This window comes from Gopherus flavomarginatus, chromosome 5 (assembly GCF_025201925.1).
Source record: "Gopherus flavomarginatus isolate rGopFla2 chromosome 5, rGopFla2.mat.asm, whole genome shotgun sequence".
Taxonomy (NCBI): Eukaryota; Metazoa; Chordata; order Testudines; family Testudinidae; genus Gopherus; species Gopherus flavomarginatus.
Window position 1 is genome coordinate 96,122,220 of NC_066621.1, and position 18,815 is coordinate 96,141,034.

The 18,815-nt window shown below is 43.7% G+C and overlaps 1 protein-coding gene across 1 annotated transcript in view; it reads right to left on the reverse strand.

The window, feature by feature from the left end:
• Positions 1 to 18,815, reverse strand: part of CAPN3 (calpain 3) — a 64,813-nt gene that overhangs the window by 26,113 nt on the left and 19,885 nt on the right. Inside the window, exons 4-12 of the mRNA XM_050954956.1 lie at positions 18,075 to 18,208; positions 17,452 to 17,620; positions 15,253 to 15,393; positions 10,800 to 10,883; positions 10,291 to 10,376; positions 7,929 to 8,006; positions 4,131 to 4,291; positions 2,541 to 2,710; positions 1,588 to 1,599 (exon numbers count right to left, since the gene is read on the reverse strand). Coding sequence (XP_050810913.1) covers positions 1,588 to 1,599; positions 2,541 to 2,710; positions 4,131 to 4,291; positions 7,929 to 8,006; positions 10,291 to 10,376; positions 10,800 to 10,883; positions 15,253 to 15,393; positions 17,452 to 17,620; positions 18,075 to 18,208 — 1,035 coding nt within the window. The remainder of the gene's footprint in view (positions 1 to 1,587; positions 1,600 to 2,540; positions 2,711 to 4,130; positions 4,292 to 7,928; positions 8,007 to 10,290; positions 10,377 to 10,799; positions 10,884 to 15,252; positions 15,394 to 17,451; positions 17,621 to 18,074; positions 18,209 to 18,815) is intronic.

Sequence of the window (18,815 nt, forward strand, 5' to 3'; positions counted from 1 at the left end):
TATAAAATTAAGACACTGTTCTTTGGTGGTGGGCATATGGAAGATGCAAAACTACCTAACTTCTGTAGCAACCTGGTGGGCAAAATGGAAATTCTGAACCAGATAAATAAAAACTTCAATTTTTAATGTAATTAACTTTTGAAAATAATGCAATCAGTATAAATGGTGGATTCTGTATAATATGAAGTCTTTAAATCATGATTTGAGGACTTCAGTAACTGAGCTTGAGGTTAGGGATCTATTACAGGAGTGGGTAGATGAGGTTCTGTGGCCTGCAGTGTGCAGGAGGTCAGACTAGATGATGGTTCTTTCTGGCCTTAACATCTGACTCTGTAAGTACAGTATGCTCATATTAAATATTCTGATTTTACATCCAGTTTACCTTTCTCTATGTAGATTCTCAGTTTTCAGTGTGCTACAGATTTTTTGTTATTGGTAAGGCATAACTGCATCATAACTGATGGGGGAAAGGTGGAGATTTTGGCAGCTTGGTAGGGACAGTAAGGCTTTTGGGAAGAGATTGAGACAAAAGTGCTGATGTGGACAGCTCTATGTCTGCTTGCAAAGAGTCTCCCTCCAGGGTTGTGGGCACTGTAACAATGGTCTGTCTGGGGATTGGTCCTGCTTTGAGCAGTGGGTTGGACTAGATGACCTCCTGAAGTCCCTTCCAACCCTGATAGTCTATGATTCTATGTTTGCGGGAGTATGTCTGTGGGTGTGGTTTAATTAAGCCAGGGGGAGAGTTCTCTCGTGATGGGATAAAGCGGCTAAACAGGAGACCTTACAGTGGTGCAGCTGCAGCCGTACAGCTGTGCTGCTGTGAGGTCTGTAATGTAGACATATAGCCCTAGATTCCAGAAGATAATTCTGCAGCAAGGAGTGAATTCTGCAACTCTATAGCAAGCTCCATGCTGCAGAATACATAGGAACATGGCATATCTTTAGGAGGTAAAGAAAGCAGTCTGCAGGTTTTATAGGGTTTAGCTGCATGGAACACACTAGCCAGATGATGGCTATCATTGCTAGCTGTGGTCCATGGTACCAGACTGTAAAAGACATGAATGAGTTCCATACTTAATAGATGAATATTGAGGAAAGGGAAAAGGAAAGGAAAGAATATAAAATGAGAAATAAGAAGAGAAGAGGTGAACTCACAATGTAGCCAGGGCCGGCTCCAGGCCCCAGTGCGCCAAGCGCGTGCTTGTGGTGGCATGCCGCGGGAGGCGCTCTGCCGGTTGCCGGGAGGGCAGCAGGCGGCTCCGGTGGACCTGCCGCAGGCGTCCCTGTGGAGCGTCTCTTGGTCCCGCGGCTCCAGTGGAGCATCCGCAGACACGCCTGCGGGAGGTCCACCGGAGCCGCGGGACCGGCGAGTGGCAGAGTGCCCCCCGCGGCGTGCCGCCATGCTTGGGACGGCGAAATTGCTAGAGCCGGCCCTGAATGTAGCTAATTGATACGCAAGGGTTAAGACTGTCACTTGTGCTAAAACACTGAAAACAAGCCCAGCCGGCTTACGCCGACTGGCACAAAAGTTATGTTATCTGAGAACTTTACACCAAGATGTCAATTCCTCTTCCATTCAGCTCATACCTCTTTCGGCACCTTAGAGAGAAACAAAGCAGGGAAACTGTTAGGGATGCAGGAGAAGTGCACTTATTTATTTTATCTAGCTTTATAAGAACACATAAAAAGTGTTTGTTCTAGTTTCTAGGCGTGCTGCAATCAATGATAAGTTCCTCAAATCACATAAACATTCTAATCAACCTCACTCCTTTATGTAAAAAATCAGGTCATGTACTTCTATGTATCTCACCTCATCCTTTCAGTGATTCTCATCACCATTACAGGGTACTGCCAATGGCGATACAGGATTTGATTCTGATAGGTGTAAATCCCCTGACCAAAGAGAAGTTTGGGATGCTACTGAGGAGCAATGTGGGGAAGTTGGGAATAGGGATTGGAAAGAGATCTTTCTAGATAACATGACACAGGGCAAATCCTTATCTGTACATTAATATGGACTAAATGAATACAGAGACCTGAATTTCTCTACTCTCTTAGTTCCATCCATTCTAGAAAAGTTTCTTTCCGGTACCACATTCTCTCTCCAGCTGCTGAATAGTAAAAGCTGCCACCCCTCATTCTTTCAGTACTATTATGAGACTGCTTAGTCCCATTTACTGATAGGCATTACTGATACAATTTCTGGTTTGGTTTTAGACCAATCTTTACCATGAAAGGCCTGCCATAACAGACCTACTAGTAAATATTAGAAAATAATTTATTCCTGTTTTCTTGCATCATCTCTGCTGATATACATGCTTACTACAGGGATAATTTTTTAAAAGTAGTGGAAATCAACTTCTTGCTGGAACCCTTGAAAATCTGTGTGTTTAAAGGCAAAATCTACAGTTCATGTAAACTAGGCTACATTATAAAATTAGCTACTGTCCATGGAGGATTTGTACGGTTGGGCTGTAATTTGGGATCAGCTGAACTATGTGGGACTGGTACAATGAACAGCATATGGGTAGTAATGGTACCTCATAAATGGCAAAGCCAATAGTGAGGAGGTTGGCTCCAAGTTTGCGTTCTTTTCTCCTGTTTTTCTGCATCAGTGCAACCAGGAAGCTGCAGATAACCTCATTATCTTCAGGATCATCGTCCTCCTCCAGGAGCTCCAAGCGATACTGAGGATTCGTCCAAAATGTATCTGCAAAACCGCAGATGCCCCCCTCCCCAAATTAATATATAACTTCAGTCCTTTAAGATGATACTCACTTCTGTTTTATCTTCTATTTATCTCCTATATTGACTCCTGGTTTGCAGTTCTTGTTAGACAGGTCAAAAACTGAGTTAATCTCCTTTTTTACACATTCCTTGTGCAGAAGTTGATTTCTGCAACCAAGGATGGAAGCTGGCCTATACAACAAGTGACTCTCCACCATGTGACTCCTTTATGGGGCTATATTAATATTTTATATAGTTACAGATGTTAGTGCTGTTACCGATGGTGCAGAGTTTGGTTTACCTTGTGTAGTAGCCATTCTACTGTATTCCATACAGCAAGGTTTCCCAACCTGCTTGAAAGAAGACCCCCATTTCCAGTAAGAAGTATTACAGACATCCCAGTCATCAAGTCTTATTTATCTTAGTACATTATGGCTTTATATTAGAAATTTTTTTTGGAATGCCAAAACCTAACTGCAAGACTCCTCACCTCTTCAATATGTGTCTTGCTTAACTTGTGGTTGGGAAGCCTAGACTTGCAGTAAGATGAGCTAACAAAAGAAGAATCTGGTGTACTTCTTCTGTTTTTTCTCCATTTCCATGCAAAGAGGAACGTCTGTTAGATAAGCCAAGTATCCATTCTACTCCCTGTTGCTACCTTTTCTGGCTCAGAAAATAATTGATTTAATGGTTCATTTCACATTCTAGTGAAGATAGGATTTTATCAGATTGGCACTGCCCTATTCCAGAACATCCACCCCTTCCCAACAAACAATCTGCAAGGCAAATAAGAGTGTTTTGCATTTATAGTATTTAGAGAATTTTGCATCCTTAAGCCCTTGCTGATTTACAAGTTCCACATTGTAAAACTGAAACCACCACTAACTTAGAAACCCTACCATATCTCTATAACTTCAGCCAACACTGAAATGCAGCTACCTCTATGTGAAATGCTGCAATTGTTTTATAGCAACATTGCAAATGTGTACAGCAAGTGAGGACAGAAAGTGAAGAATATATATCTCAGTGAAACTCTTGAGGAAACTGAAGTTGTGAGAATGTAATTATCTACAATGAAATTAGGAAAGCACACAGAAGTTAATATCCGTTCTCTCACAACAGGTGCTATGGAATATTTGAACAACAACAAATAGTTAGGGCCTTTTGGGTTTACATCTCTTCTGGTAAAATGGTACTTCCTGGAGTACAGTGTTCCTTAACAACATACTGTGGTGTTACCTCAGGAATGTGCCAACTACCAAATCAACACCATTTTTGCAGAATCTGGATTTTTTCCTACATCAAGTGCTGATTAGGCTGCTGCATGATTCTGCATAGCCTGTGAAATCTGACACAATTATAGGCCAAGGGAGTTTGGTTCTACTAGAAGAGATTTTCTTCACCTGGATAATTGCGACAACCTCCTGCAGAGCAGCCTCTCACCCAACGCCCTTCATTGACTGAAACAGTCCAAGTTTGGAGCTTATCAGCCTCCAGAGTATCAGGTGTGAGGTTACAGATCTCCAGCTTTGTGAAGTACCTCATGAAATCGTCAAATGACATCCTAGAGAAGCAGGGAAGGGGAAAGGAGAAAATAATGGGTATCCAAAGAATAGGGCTGGACAGATAAGAAAACTTGGATTCTGGGTTCATATTGAAAATGGATCTCATAAAACCAGTTTCCCCACCCCAAAATCTCAATCATACAAAACCAAATATAGGGAATTAAGTTAATAAAGATTAAAGATCACGCCAATTTGTGCCCACCTTGTGCACCACTTTGAAATTGTCCATATAATAGACACCGTCATTCCTATTAATATGGAAACTCAGCAGCCCTTTTTCTTCCTGGTTCCACCCTGGTCGCTGTTTGACAAGGGCAGACTAATTAGATTTATGATGTCCTAAAATGCTATGTGTATGGAAAATCCAACTGAATTTCCTCACCCTCTTGTCCCACTGCTGGAAGGGCATGACCAGGTTGGCTTGGACATTGACAGTATGATTGTAGGAATCAAAAGCATGAGTTCAAGTAGTCAATTGCAATGTAAGTCTAAGGGTGACCTAGACTGATAAACACAAGTGATGTGGAAAAACACTGACTCCAAGAATTTACTGTACAGTGGAACTTGTCCGACAATTTTAACATAATTTTCCTGTTGCTAATAAGCCACTCTGTACCGTCTGAGAACATTATTTTATTTCCTAGACAAAGCTGCTATGGAAGTGATAAAAGCACCAGTGCTGTGGTTTGATTTGATTTCACTCTGCGATGTTGTGCTTCTGTAGCCTGCCTGAAATTTAAGGGATGCTTCAACGTTTTGATATTCAGTTTGTTTTTAAATACAGTTGTCTAGTTTGAGTTTCTGACTGTGTGATACTTTGCGAAACTTAATGCTGATGTCGGTCTATTATGTCACTTTTACTTTTCTATTAGAGAAAGGACTGAATCAGAAGTCTCTATCCATTCATTCTCATTTGTTGGGACATTGGAAATCTAAACTTGGATTAAATTTTGCAAATGAGTCAAATTAAAAACTGGATTAGGACACCCACAACTTTGGGATATTTGAAATCTAGATCCAGATCTACTTCTGGATTTTGTGGCTTGACATCACCTCCCATTTATTTATATATTTACTTGGATTTATTTAAAAAAAAATCCTACACAAATTAAATTACTAATTTTTTTCTTCTAAAGATACAATAGATTTGTGCTACCCAGTTTTTCCTCACGATATTCTTTTTGAATATGTTTCCTCTGTGTCACCTACAGGTTCCATCTACACTTGAAACTGGGTGGGGGACGATTCCCAGCTTGAGTAGACATACTCATGCGATCTCTCTTTGAGCTAATGCTCTAAAAATAGTAGTGTAGCTGCAGTAGCACGGGCAGCAGCGACTGGTGGCACAGGCTAGCTGCCTGGATACATCTCCTCCCCTCCAGAACTTATCGGTACATACTCAAGGCAGCTTGCCCATGCTGCTCCTTGCTGCTGCCTGAGCTACCGGGGCTATACTTCTATTTTTAGCATGCTAGCTTGATGAGAGCTCCTGCAGATATATTTACTCAAACTGCAAATCACACCTCCTGCTCCAGGTGTAGATGTAGCCTTCGAGTGAATGTCTTCTGGAGGTGCAGCAGACAGAGAGATATTGGTTGCCCTAGAGATTTTATACTGATTACTTCAGTATCTTTTAACTCTTCCAATAATCTGGAAGTACAGAGAATAATCCCTCTGAAATTAAGTTTATTATTGTAGGGGACAGCAGATACTATTTTCTGGGCCAGAACGTACTAGGTTCATATAGGGAAATATTGCTCAGCACATAAATCTTGGTAGTCATTTGTTTATCTACAGAAACAGATTTAAATGACTGATCGCATCTTAATTATAAAATAGCATTAAACCATTCTGTGATCTTATTGTTTGATATTTACTGCTGCTCTGACATTTCTCTGTAGTCAGAACTTTGTTTCCTGAGTCTCTGCAGTCATAAGGAGATTAAATTTGGAGGCTGACAGTGCATAAATATATAATGATGATGTGTCACAGCATGACGATGGAGAGTCATTATTGCACTGTTACAATATGAAGACCCAAATGTCTTTTTGTCACAAACTATATCACAATACGGTATCTCAATCTGTGCTCGCACACTGCAAATAACATTTATTGGTGCTTGCTGTCAAAGGTTTGTAGTGCTTATTGGATAGAAAAACAAAGCTGAAAAGCAGCTAAAATATTGTTTCCCTATTTAGGTTAATTTAGTGTGGGGGCGATTCCTGCCCCTTTATTCATGGCCAGTGGAACCTACATGGTTCCACTGCGCAAGGGAGAGAGATGGCAAGATTTAGGGAGCCTCACAGGAGCACAGAACTCAGCTCCACAAGCTTCCTAACAGTCCGTATGCAGGATGTAGGCGGTGGTGAAGCCAGAGAATCTCTTGCCGTTCAGATTTTCCTATCATGACATCTCAATGAAGGAGACGATTCAGGGGCACCTGCAGCATCAAGTCAGCAAATATGGACAAATATGATTCTGTAGCCAAATAGTGTTCTAGTGGGGAGGATTCCTTCCCCTTTATTCCCTCCACAAATTCACCTTGTGTCCAAATAGCTGTGCTGGGTAAGGCACTAGGCTGAAGGTTTGCTCCTTAGTTTCTGTCTACAGAGCAGCTGGGTGTGTGTGTGTGATTCCCAGTGCATGTAGCCAGGCTTATGCTAGGTCAGCTCAAGCTAGCATGCTCAAAATAGCAGTGTGGATGTTGTGGCACTGGTGGTGGCTCAGATTAACTGCCTGAGCTCAGAGGCAGGAGGTTGGGCAGGCTTGCCCACAGGGGCTGCAATGTCCACACTGCTATTTTTAGTGCACTAGCTCAAGCTAAGCTGGCATGAGTCTGGCTACCCGTGCTGGGAATCACACCTATCCACAGACATACTCTGCACTGACATATCTCCCAAACACACTCTACACTGCATCACACCTTCCAGCTGAAGCACAGACATATCCTAAGGTCCTGATTTTCAGAAGTGCTCAGTGCCTGCATTGACTTCAGGAGGATTTGTGGGTGCTCAGCTATTCTGAAAAATCAAGTCATAAAAAGTAGATCTTACTCTTTTTGGTGGTCTCTGAATTATGGGCAGAGTTGGTAGCATCACCTATTGTTCAGGTTGCCTGTCACTTCCCATTTATATGACCCTGCTTTCAGTTGCTTATAACTTTGCCAAACTATATTCATTCAAGCTGAAGTTTTCCATGCCTCAGGCTGAATTTAGTTGGAAAATTTTGGCCAAAATGGTTCAGCTGTTTCCAAGAATGAGATTATGGAAAAAATTGTTTTGCCTACGTTTAAAAAAACAACAACAATCTGACATCCTTTTAGTTAAAAACTCGAGCACCTCTTTATTTTGGAACTTGAAATTTGGCAGCAGGGGAAAAGGCTTGTCACGCTGGGGTCAGTGGTGTGCCTTGGGAAAAACACCCACATTTGGCCAAATTGTAAGTCTGAAAAATCTCAGTATGCACATGCTCATCAGAGCACTGGTAGCAAGAATGTCTGTGCAACCTTAACTTGTGGAGCTATGGTTCTTTTTAGCATCTCTAGGAACTCTCATGTGTAACCAGTCAGTCAAGCACAGACATGGAAGAACTTCAGGGAAAACACAACTTCTGAAATGGAAGAAGGTGTATCCTCACCAGAACTCCCCATCCTCTGCAATTCTGTACTGTAGTCGGATTTTCTCTGCTTTGTCAACGAAGTTCCATTCATCTGAACTGCAAAAGAACAAACAGGAATCTCTTGCACTTTGCAATATACAGTTATTTAAGAAATTGTTAATACTTTATTGTAAGCCCTACGGTGTACAAAGCCAACAGCTGGCACAAAAATTTCCAAATTCTTAATCATGTTACAGCCATGAATGGCAGTTTTTTCTGTTACTACATCTGCAACCATCCTAGTCAGTTTCCCTCTTCCTGCTCCCATTAATGCTGATACTACAGACAAGTTTGATTCACCGTTCTTATTTTGTGCTATTGACTTTACCACAATCGCCACCTTCCCACTCTCCCACAGGTAGGCAAGTGCGCACACACTTCAGGTTTTAGTTTCCATTTCATGCGTATAGCACTCAGCAATCTGCTATACTGTCGCTATTCTGTCTGGGTCAGAGATGGAAAGTATTGCAAACTCCAGTCCTATTTTAAGAGCTATAGAGGCTCCTAATTGCAAAACTCAGTGAGAAATCTCATTCCTTTTTTCACACACTCTTTCAGATCCCCTTTCCTCCTGCTATTCAGTGCATTCATGGGCAGCACATGAACGACCCATTTGGGGAGGCTAGGCCCCACCCGCGCCCCTTCTGCCTGAGGCCCCTTCCCTGCCAGAACCCCAAGCCCCCCTCTGGGGCTGGTGGTCCCCCCGCCTCAGCCTCAGGCTGCCCCAGCCTGCCCTCCCCAGTGCCCCCAGGCCAAGAGCACTGGGAGGGTGGCCCCAGCACTGGGCAGCTCAAGCATCGGCCCCAGCCGCCCCAAGTTCCGGGCTGCAGGCCAGCCCACCCTAGCCCCAGCCATAGCCCACTTTGGGGAAGAGGAGCAGCCTGGGCTGGGGCCATGGGGGAAGAGCGGGAAGCACAAGGCCACCTTGAGTGGAAGGTGGAGCGTGGGCAGGGCCATGCCTGGCTGTTTGGGGAGGCTTAGCCTCTCCTCACCTGCAGGACCGGCGCTAGGGTTTTGAGCGCCCTCGGCGGACGGCAATTTCGCCGCTCCGTGCGCTGGTCCCGCGGCTCCGGTGGAGCTGCCGCAATGGTGTCTGCGGGAGGTCCACTGGAGCCGCGCAAGCAGCCGACCGTCTGCAGGCACGACTGTGGCAGCTCCACAGGAGCTGCCTGCTGCCCCCTCCGGACACCCTGGACTGCCGGCTGCCGGCTGCCGCGCCGGCACCCTGACCCAGGGTCAGAGCGCTGCCGCGGCAGTCGGCACCCTGGGGTTTCCCTGGGCCAGGGGACCCCCGCCCCTGGGCTGCCGGCTGCCGCGGCGGCACACTGACCCTGGGAACCCCCTGGACTGCCGGGGCGGCACCCTGACCCAGGGGACACCCTGGGCTGCTGGCTGCCGAGGCGGCGCCCTGACCCAGGGGACACCCTGGGCTGCCGGCTGCCGTGGCGGCGTCCTGACCCAGGGGACACCCTGGGCTGCCGGCTGCCGTGGCGGCGTCCTGACCCAGGGGACACCCTGGGCTGCCGGCTGCCGCCGGCAGCTCAGACTCCCTCTCCGTCCCAGCAGCAGCGGCTGTTCAACCATTTAAAAAAATTTGTGGGCACTTTTTGGCCCCCTCAAATCTCGGCGCCGTAGGCAACCGCCTAGTCCGCCTAAATGGTTGCACCGGCCCTCCTCACCTGGGATGTCCGCTTCCCAGGGATGGCTTTAGGTATTTTGCCACCCCAAGCATGGCAGGCAGGCTGCCTTTGGCGGCTTGCCTGAGGGAGGTCCCCGGTCCCGCGAATTCGGCGGCAGCCTGCGGGAGGTCCGCCAAAGCTGCGGGACCAGCGGACCCTCTGCAGGCATGCTGCCAAAGGCAGCCTGCCTGCTGCCCTCACGGCGACCGGCAGAGAGCCCCCCGCGGCTTGCTGCCCCAGGCACGCGCTTGGCGTGCTGGTGCCTGGAGCTGCCCCTGCCGTTTCCCATGAGTGCATTAGAAGATTACCTCCCATTCCAGGTCCCAGTCTTGTCTATGTCTGCAACAGAACTCAATAGGCAGGAGAAGCTCTTGGCTGAACTATTAAGCCATGCTCTTTCCTCTCTCCCTGTCATCAAGATTCCCTTTCCCTAGTAGATTTCATATTTTCTTAAAATCTTGTCTTGCTTAAAGTAATCCCCCAGCTAAGCACTCGGTGCAGCCTCCAGAAAAATAGATGTGTTCATATTCCAAGTACGGGTGCCAGTACTAGAGCACAGCCACTGCATATACCTCATTTTAGTCTTAGGATGCAATCACAGAACAAGCACCATGTGTTTTTTAACCCCACCCTATAGATTCCTGGGTTTGCTTTTCACCTACTTGTCACTCCAGGCTCCTTTCCATTCCACCTGTCCCCAGGGGTTCCTTAGCCGCACTAGCTTTATTTTTCCTGCTTTAAATGATGTCTTGTTGAAAAAAAAAACACGATTGAATGAATTAATTAGTCTCGTACGGGCTCAGAGGGAAATGTACTGCCTGTTGAATCACTCATGCTCACTTCCTGCAGCACTTATGTATTCCGTAGAGGTCTCCTACCCCGCAGTGATCTGATGCTCTCCCAGCATAGGCAGCGTGGCTGCTGGCACACTAGAGTTCTCTTTGTGCCAATATCCCTTGGTTTAACTTGCTGTGCATTATCTTCCCTTCCCCCATCCCCTAGCCAAGATCCCAATGGGTTTCTAACTCTTCAAGAAAACTTGTATAATTTTAATGTTTATTTTGTTTACAAAAACCCATAACTCTTATTTTCTCCCCGTTTTGACGTATTGCTTGGCTGTCCTAAACAACAGCTTCTTCCTACCTGTAAGAAAGAATGAATCCATACATACCTCTTCCACTGCAGTAACTGAATAGGCATGTCCTTTGACTAGCCCACAAGCCATGCGTGTCTCAAGCTGCATTGGGACTATAGTCTGTAAAATATGGAATGAAAACAGTAAGAAGTACATAACAGACCCAGTCCTATACAGGAGCACCGCCAGCTTTTTTGCCGCCCTAGGCGGCGGAAGGTCCCGCCCCCGAAATGCCACCCCTGACCGAGGCGGCGGAAGGTCCCGCCCCTGAAATATTGCTGACGACCGGGGCAGCCGAAGATCCAGCCGCTGCGGTTGCCGCCCCCCAAATGTTAGTGCCCTAGGCTACCACCTCGGTTGCCTAATGGGTTGCACCGGCCCTGTTCCTATACTTAAAGCAGCCATGTTCTCCCTCTGCACCACACTAGGTCACCAAATATGTCACTTTGAAACTGGGACAATGACCATTTCCTTCTATGTCATAGGATCATAGATGTTAGAGTTGGAGGAGAACCATAAATCATAGAGTTAATCTAACTGCCAGGTTAGGTTATAATCTGTCCCTAAGAGAGGCTGTACCAGATACAGACCAATGTACCAAAGGATGTGGTGGATTATCCATCACCTGAAATCTTCAAATCAAGAATGGATGTCTTTCTTAAAAAATGTTGTAACTCAATCATAAAATATGAGCTTGATGGAGGAATTACTGGGTAAAATACTTTGACCTGTGTCATATAGGAGGTTAGACTAGTGATCCCTTCTGCACTCAAAAGTCAATGAATTTATGAAACAGAATAAACTGATTTAATTTTTTTTATCAATGCTAATGTTAAAATGATCTAATACACAGGTTAAGAGTTTCTATATATCTGGGTATAATGTTTAAATTATCCAAAAGTACAAAGTTTGGTTTTAAAAGTCATAAAATATATAGTACATAATCTTTCCAAATTAAGGTTAATAAATGTAGACTAATAATTCCCACAGTCCAGTGTGTGATTGGGCAGAGAGCGCACATCTGGAAGCTCTTCTCTCCATCTCTGAAGATGACTGAATATGCATTTTAATGCATATTCACGCAGGGAGTCTTGTTCATTAACACTATATATGAATTAATGAGGGATCTAAACCAAAATCCTAGATCTAACCACATCACAAACTTTGGTAAAGCTCATATTCTGATCTGAACTTTGTGGCTCAGGGCCATCATCAGTCTGAATATACATTTGGTAGTGTCAAAAGGTAGCACTGTTGCTCTGGATCTGGAGATTGAGCACATATGTCCCTGCCAAGAAATACCTGATTGTGCTCAACCACAGCCTGGGCCGAAGAGTTACCTCACTAATTTGCATTGGTAACTGCAAGAGTCACTGTAAATTTTGCCATCTAGTAAGAGTAAGTGAATGAAAACAATAGGGACCATTAATAATTAAATCACAAAATGTACTTTGCTCATTTATTTTTAGTTTAGTTTACTGGTTTATAGGAACACCTCATAATGCACTAGTATTTTTCCTACAGTATATTTACTCATAATAATTAAATCTAATCAATATGAAGTTTCTCTACAGTTTCTGCTATTCAATCTTTGCTGAGAGGTGACAAAGTGGCAATTTTTTTATTGGATTAGCAGGTTTCTACTGCATATCCATTAGTAACATCAGAACCATTAGAAACATCAGAGTCAATACGCTACATATTAGAATTCTCTTAATTTTATACCATCCTGTGCTTTTATACTGACAGTATTAAAATGTCTTATGTTATACTCTGTTCCCACTTACGTATATTAACATGTATTCTCACTTTCTTTGTAGATTACATATTTCAAAATGATTTATAACAGCCATGCTTTAAAAAAAGTCAGACCAATTGAGTTTCAAGAATGATGTGCTCGGGTAGAGTCTCAACCTACAGATGCTTAGGTCTCCTGAGAGATACTTTGAGGCATTAACCAGCAATTCAGGTACCTGACATGTTTTTATTTCTAAAGCTGAGGATATCCATGTATTGGAAAGAGAGAGAATTGAAGAGAGGATTATAATGGATATAAGCAACAAAAAGAAAGGCCAGGTGATCAAATTCCTATGTATGAAATGAAATATGAAACTTTCCCCTCCTCCTGCACTATTTCTGTCACTGGAAAGGAACCTGAAATCACAGTAGTATAACAATATATCATGCATGAGGATTGCATGCACATGCCAAAAGCCATTCATGCATTAGATAAGATAGATAAGACATGGAGAATTTGTTGAGTCAGGTACCACGATAATGTGTCTGATACAAATAACAAGATAGAACGAACCCAGCTGTCAAAATTATTTTCCATTATTTCCCTTCTGTGTCCATTTCCTCTTTCCCTCTTTCCTTTTTTAAAACTTTAATATTCTTCCCATCTAACTTCCTCTCCAGCTCTCATCTTTTGATTTCTCTAGCCCCTCAATTTTTTTTTGTTCTCCTCCCCTCGGCAATTCCCCCCTTTTACAATTTTTAAATTCTCATGTTGCTCCTGCCACTAGTCCACTGGTTCCCATCTCTGCTAAACTGACTCTTTAGGAGACAGCGCTTTCAGCCAGTGACTTCCCAGTATCACGGCTTTGGACGGTGGTGGCTCAGCAGTGTAGCACCCAGCCAAACAATATAGCAAAAGGAATGGCAACTTCAGGAATAATTTTGTGAACTTCTGCTAGTGTGTGGTACCAGAGGAGGAACTCTGGTACAGTGCCAGATGAATAGGCGCAGTTTCGACAGCCTGTGCTCGGAAACTAGGAGGGTAATTTGTACAGGAGCCAAGAATATACTTGCAAGGAATTGCATACTTTGTATACATTCGTGTTCTTCCCCAAGGAATTGCATCATTTTGCAAGACTGAAAACTGATGTCAAACAGGAAAAGTTTTATTTCTCCTTCTGTCCTTCGGTTAACTTCTAAATTAATCTGTCTCTTTTGCATTCACAGCAGAAGTATTACAAACGAGTTTTAGGCTCTATAATATTATATAAATGGACAAGCATCATTTACTTTATCACTGAAAGGCAGCAGAAAATGAAAGAAAAATGAGACAGAGATGGAAGAAGAGAAGCTTAATTAGGGAACTTCCATTTTCCTTCATTACATATCAGAGGTTCTGCTCTTTTATCTGTAGGCCTGAGGAGTGAGTATTGGTACTGTTTAACAGTGAAATGGGGAAGGACAGCAAGTCTCTCTTTTATCCAGTAGTTGGATGATTCTATCTTAAACCTTTTGAGCATTCCTCACTCTGTTTTTCTTGAAATCCCCCAACCTTTATCACCCAAATGGATTTCCATATTCTGAATTTTTTCATCACTCGTGTAGTCTTTGATGTGTTTCTCTCTTGCCCTCCAGTGTTTTTTATAGGGCTGAATTGTTCCAAGCAGCCCTCTGTCTGTCTCTGTGGTATTTCCTTACTCTAGCTGTTTCTGAGGACCTTACACATCTGTGCACAGAACTCCCTTAATACTCCACATATTAAAATGAGGTATACAGCAGCTCTTACTTATGGATTGAGGGCTCTCTAGAGCCTTTACTTTGGTACAGGTGGAGATCTTGTGTCCCTCTAATCTTTCTTTTTTTACGTTTTCCATTCCACCATCCCTTCCAAGCAAGGGACTTCATTAATGAATTTGCAGATGTTGTGCACTTATCATTTTGTAGGCATAAGCCATCCAATTCCATAAGTAAAACATTTCATTAACTGAACTATTACCTACTTTTCATGCAAAAATGTGGATTTTTGCAAAAGCAAATTAATGCATCTACACATTTTGTGGGTGTATTAATGGAAGCCTGCTGAAAATTTGTGCCTAAGTGTTGTGTAGTTAACAAAGGGTTAAACAGTGACGTAGTCAGGGCCAGCTCCAGGCACCAGCTCAGCAAGCAGGTGCTTCGGGCGGTCAAGGGGAAGGGGCGGCACGTCGGGCTCTTTGGTGGCGGGTCTCTCGGTCCCTCTCGGAGGACCTGCCGCCGAAGAAGAAAGCTGCAAGGTGGAGCTACCTCCGAAGTGCTGCCGATTGCAATCATGGCTTTTTTTTTCCCCTTCCACTGCTTGGGGCAGCAAAAACCCTGGAGCCAGCCCTGGACATAGTACTGTTATTAGGAGGGAGAAGTTGAGTGCACACTTCCTGACACTTTTTGTTGCTGCTTCTCTAGTAGGAGCAAGTTGTTCACACAAGTTCTAAGCTGTGATCTTAACTGACAGCTGCCTCTCTGGATGCTAACATAGCCTTGGGAGAATTATACCTGTCGCTGCATCTTGAGAGGACTGAAATCATTTAGTACCTAAGAACGCGCAGACACCCAATGCTTTTTAGAACAATTTTTTAGTTCTTTTCAGCTGATATAATATAACTCAATGCAATGTGTAAGGGATTTCAAAACACAGTTGCTGTGCTTTTCTAACTGGTATGGTTACAGGGAGAAGAGTTATGAGGCAGGAGACAGTCTTTGCTTGAGGCATACAAACCCAGGCTGGCCTTTCATCTGTGCCTCGGAAATCTAGAGTTGAGTCAGTCCTCGGCATGCTATTCACATTCTTCACCATTTGGGCAATTAATTTCCCAAGATCACTTTGAGGAGCAGTCCCGTATGAGAAGCCCATATTGTCCTGGTACAGAAAATGGGAGAAAGAAGTGGTACATGGGAAGTGAATTAGTGAAGAAAGAGTAGGAGAAAAGGGAAAATGAAAGAAAAATGAGAAAGAAATGGAAGAAGAGAAGCTTAGTTAGAGAACTTCCATTCTCCTTCATTACATACCAGAGGTTCTGCTCTTTTATCTGTAGGGCTCAATGACACTAGAGCTCTAGTGCTGCTACGGTAGCTCCATAGTCCTGAACTCATATTGAAATGAGCTGTGCCTCTAACTACTGTGACAGACTCAGTTCCGCACAAAGGTCAAAGAGAAATGGGAGACTTGTCTTTAGAGAGCACATCACTCTACTTACTTCAGAAAAGCCATACGTTGCTCCCCACTTCTGTTCCATCTCAGTGAGAGCACCTCCTCCAAAAAGACATGGCAGCGCCCAATCTGCTTACCTTCGTTTGTGTGGGAGATACTATGTCACCGTGCAATTATGTCGCATTAGGCAATGAAGTCATGGCCACAAATGACTACATGAGGCAATATGGCAGTGTGGTGCAACAAAAGGTTAAAGTCCTGAGAATCTTCTCCAGAAGATGTTTCAGAACCCAAGCCCACCAAAATGTGTACTTTTCCTTCTTTTTTTCTGTTTTAACCTCTGCAACTAATGGTTCTGGAAAATCAGAACTTCATGAGATAGTTGGGAACCTTGCAGAAAAAGTCAAGTGGACTTATATAAAGTAATTAATTTGACTCCTCTTTCTTTCTCCGCCCCCTCCATTTGTATGTACTTAGCTTGCAATTGTAATTCTTTCACTTATAAGTTTTGTTTATTTTTGTTCTTGTTTCAGCGTCACTTTTCTGGAAGATAAATCAATACTGGTGGCAGTGCATTAATATGCCCCCTTCCCTATTGGATCTATTTCCTCTGGCATCAGGGCCAGAATATGGGTTTGATCTTTTCAGGCTTTAAGAAAATTAATGCCTAAGAAATACTGTGCTGATTAATATTGCTTTAAACTTCTATAGCTAGCTAGCGCTCTCTCTCTCTCTCACACACACAAGCAGCGTATGAAGGCAGCGTATTCTAAAGGATAGACATGACTCAGAAGTCTCAGATTCTATTTCCAACTATGCCACTGGCCTGCTGGGTGACCCTGAGCAAGTCACTCCCACCTCTCTGTGCCTCGATTTCCCATCTGTAAAATGGGGGTGATGATACTGACATCTTTTGTAAAGCACTTTGAGATCTAGGGATGCGATGTGCTATATAAGAGCTAGGTGTTAGTATTACTAACATTAATAAGTTTATCCCCACAACACCCCCGCCACATAGATATTCTAACATCTGTTTTACAGATGGGCAAATGGAGGCACAAGGGATTAAGTGACTTGCCCTGAGTCACACAGCTGGGGCCTCTCCTGTAAGCTGTTGTGCACAGCAGACTCCTCTGCCCTTGTGAAACCCACTGAAGTCAGTGGGGTTCCGTGTGGGTGTAGGAATCCACTGGTGCAGAGCAACTCACAGGATAAGGGCCTGAAGTCACAGAGTTGGGAACAGAGTAGATGTCTTCTAGCTCACAGTCCCTTGCTCGGACTGCAAAACTGGGCTTCTTTCCTTACTCCTTGTGGGACAAATCTTGAGGCCTTAATTTAGTCCATATTTAAGGCAACTTCCAATGACCACAGTGGGAGTTGGTCTGCATATGAACTGAATGAAAACTGAGTAAAGACCTCAGGATTTAGGTCACTATTCTTTATAAGCTATAATAAAACTAAACATTTCCAATACAACAGAAGCCTGAGGCAAAGAGGACATCTTCTGAACATCTCATGTTCTTTGGGTGTGGACACTTTTTGTCAATTTCCCAAGAGCCAGTCACCAATAATATATAGGAAGTTCCCACCTTTCGTGGTGGAGTTTCTAGGTCAGACCTAACAGAGATCCTCTGGTCCTAGAAATAGACTTGTGCTATGTCAGTTTAGGAAAGCACTTACAAAGACATCTGTGATTGTCCCCTGATTTAGAAACCCACCTCCTTTGCAATCCAGTATGCCTTATCCACAGTGTTCACATGGACTTACATCAATGGAGCAGGCCATGAGTGATCCTCTGTCCTTGGCATGTTTCATGATCTTGTATATATCTTTGGGGGCATCTTTTATCTCATAGAACTCTGTCACGCCTCCTGTGAAATCCTCCATGGCCTCTGTGGTATTGCCTCCTTTCAAAGCCTCATAGGACCCATGGAGTCTTGGAAAGGAGAAAAAAAAGTTATGCTATAAACAATCCTGGTTCTACTTCATCAGTTTGGCAAAAGTCATGTTGAAAAGTTTTAATAATTTCAATGTGGGTCACCCACACATGCCTACAAAAGTAAGTTGTGTGGTTTTTTAGAACTAATTGCTGACATCTGGTTAAGTGGTAGGCCAAACTTTGGAAACTACTCTACAGCTTATTACATCCTGCCCCAAGTCTAACCCACTAGAGTTAACTACATGAAAACCACGGGAAAATGTTGTTTACATGTACATATTTTCAAAGAGGATCTTCTTCTAGAAAAATCCAACACAATTTCTTCATTATGGCTTGTCTCCAGCAGAGACTTACGTTAACTCTGGTATATAGACAGATCATCACCTCCCCACACACAGCATATAACGTAAGGCTAGTGGAGGTGCATTGCAATTCTAAAGCATTCCTTTACTTTGCATAGGCTTTTTCCAGCAGAGCACTCCAGAATTCATTGCGCTGGGATGATTTGGTGAAGACCAGCTGGTTGTTATATGTTGGTAAACAGTCATCAATGACAACGTCCACCCAGTTTCCATAGCGCCAGAACTGAATAAAAGCAGACAGAAAAATGTATTAGTGAGTATGGTGGGAGTGAAATCTGGCTTAAGAGTTAGAAAAGCCATGAGGCAAGGGAAGTCCAGTAGCTAAGTACTGTTATGAATTTGATCCATTTCCTTAACACTTTTGGAGATCTCTGCTATGCATTTGAGACCTGATTTCCAGAAGTGCTGAGTACCTACAACCCTAATTTATGTCAGTGGGAGCTCAACCTTGGTGTTAGAAGACTAAGAGACATAATATTTAGATGGTTACCAAATGCAAATTCAAAGTGAGGCTCTCCTTCATGCACCATGCCCTTTCGGCCACCCACCCAAAATGTCCATCTTAGTCCACACCACCCTCTCTTTACCCTTCCTACCCTAATTTCTGAAGTGTCTACCTCCTCCTCTCCTGGAAGCCTGAGTCTTCCCTGAGTAGCAGCAACGGCTTCTGTGTGGCCCTGTAACTTGCAGACCCCCAAACACTGCCAAGATTGCTGGGTTGGCTTTTCGGCCATGTGAAGAGGCATGGAGGACCTTGTGCTGCACTGGTCTTGTGTTGTGATAGAATAAAGAACTTCAGTTTCCTGTAGTCTCTCACACTTTCACAGTAA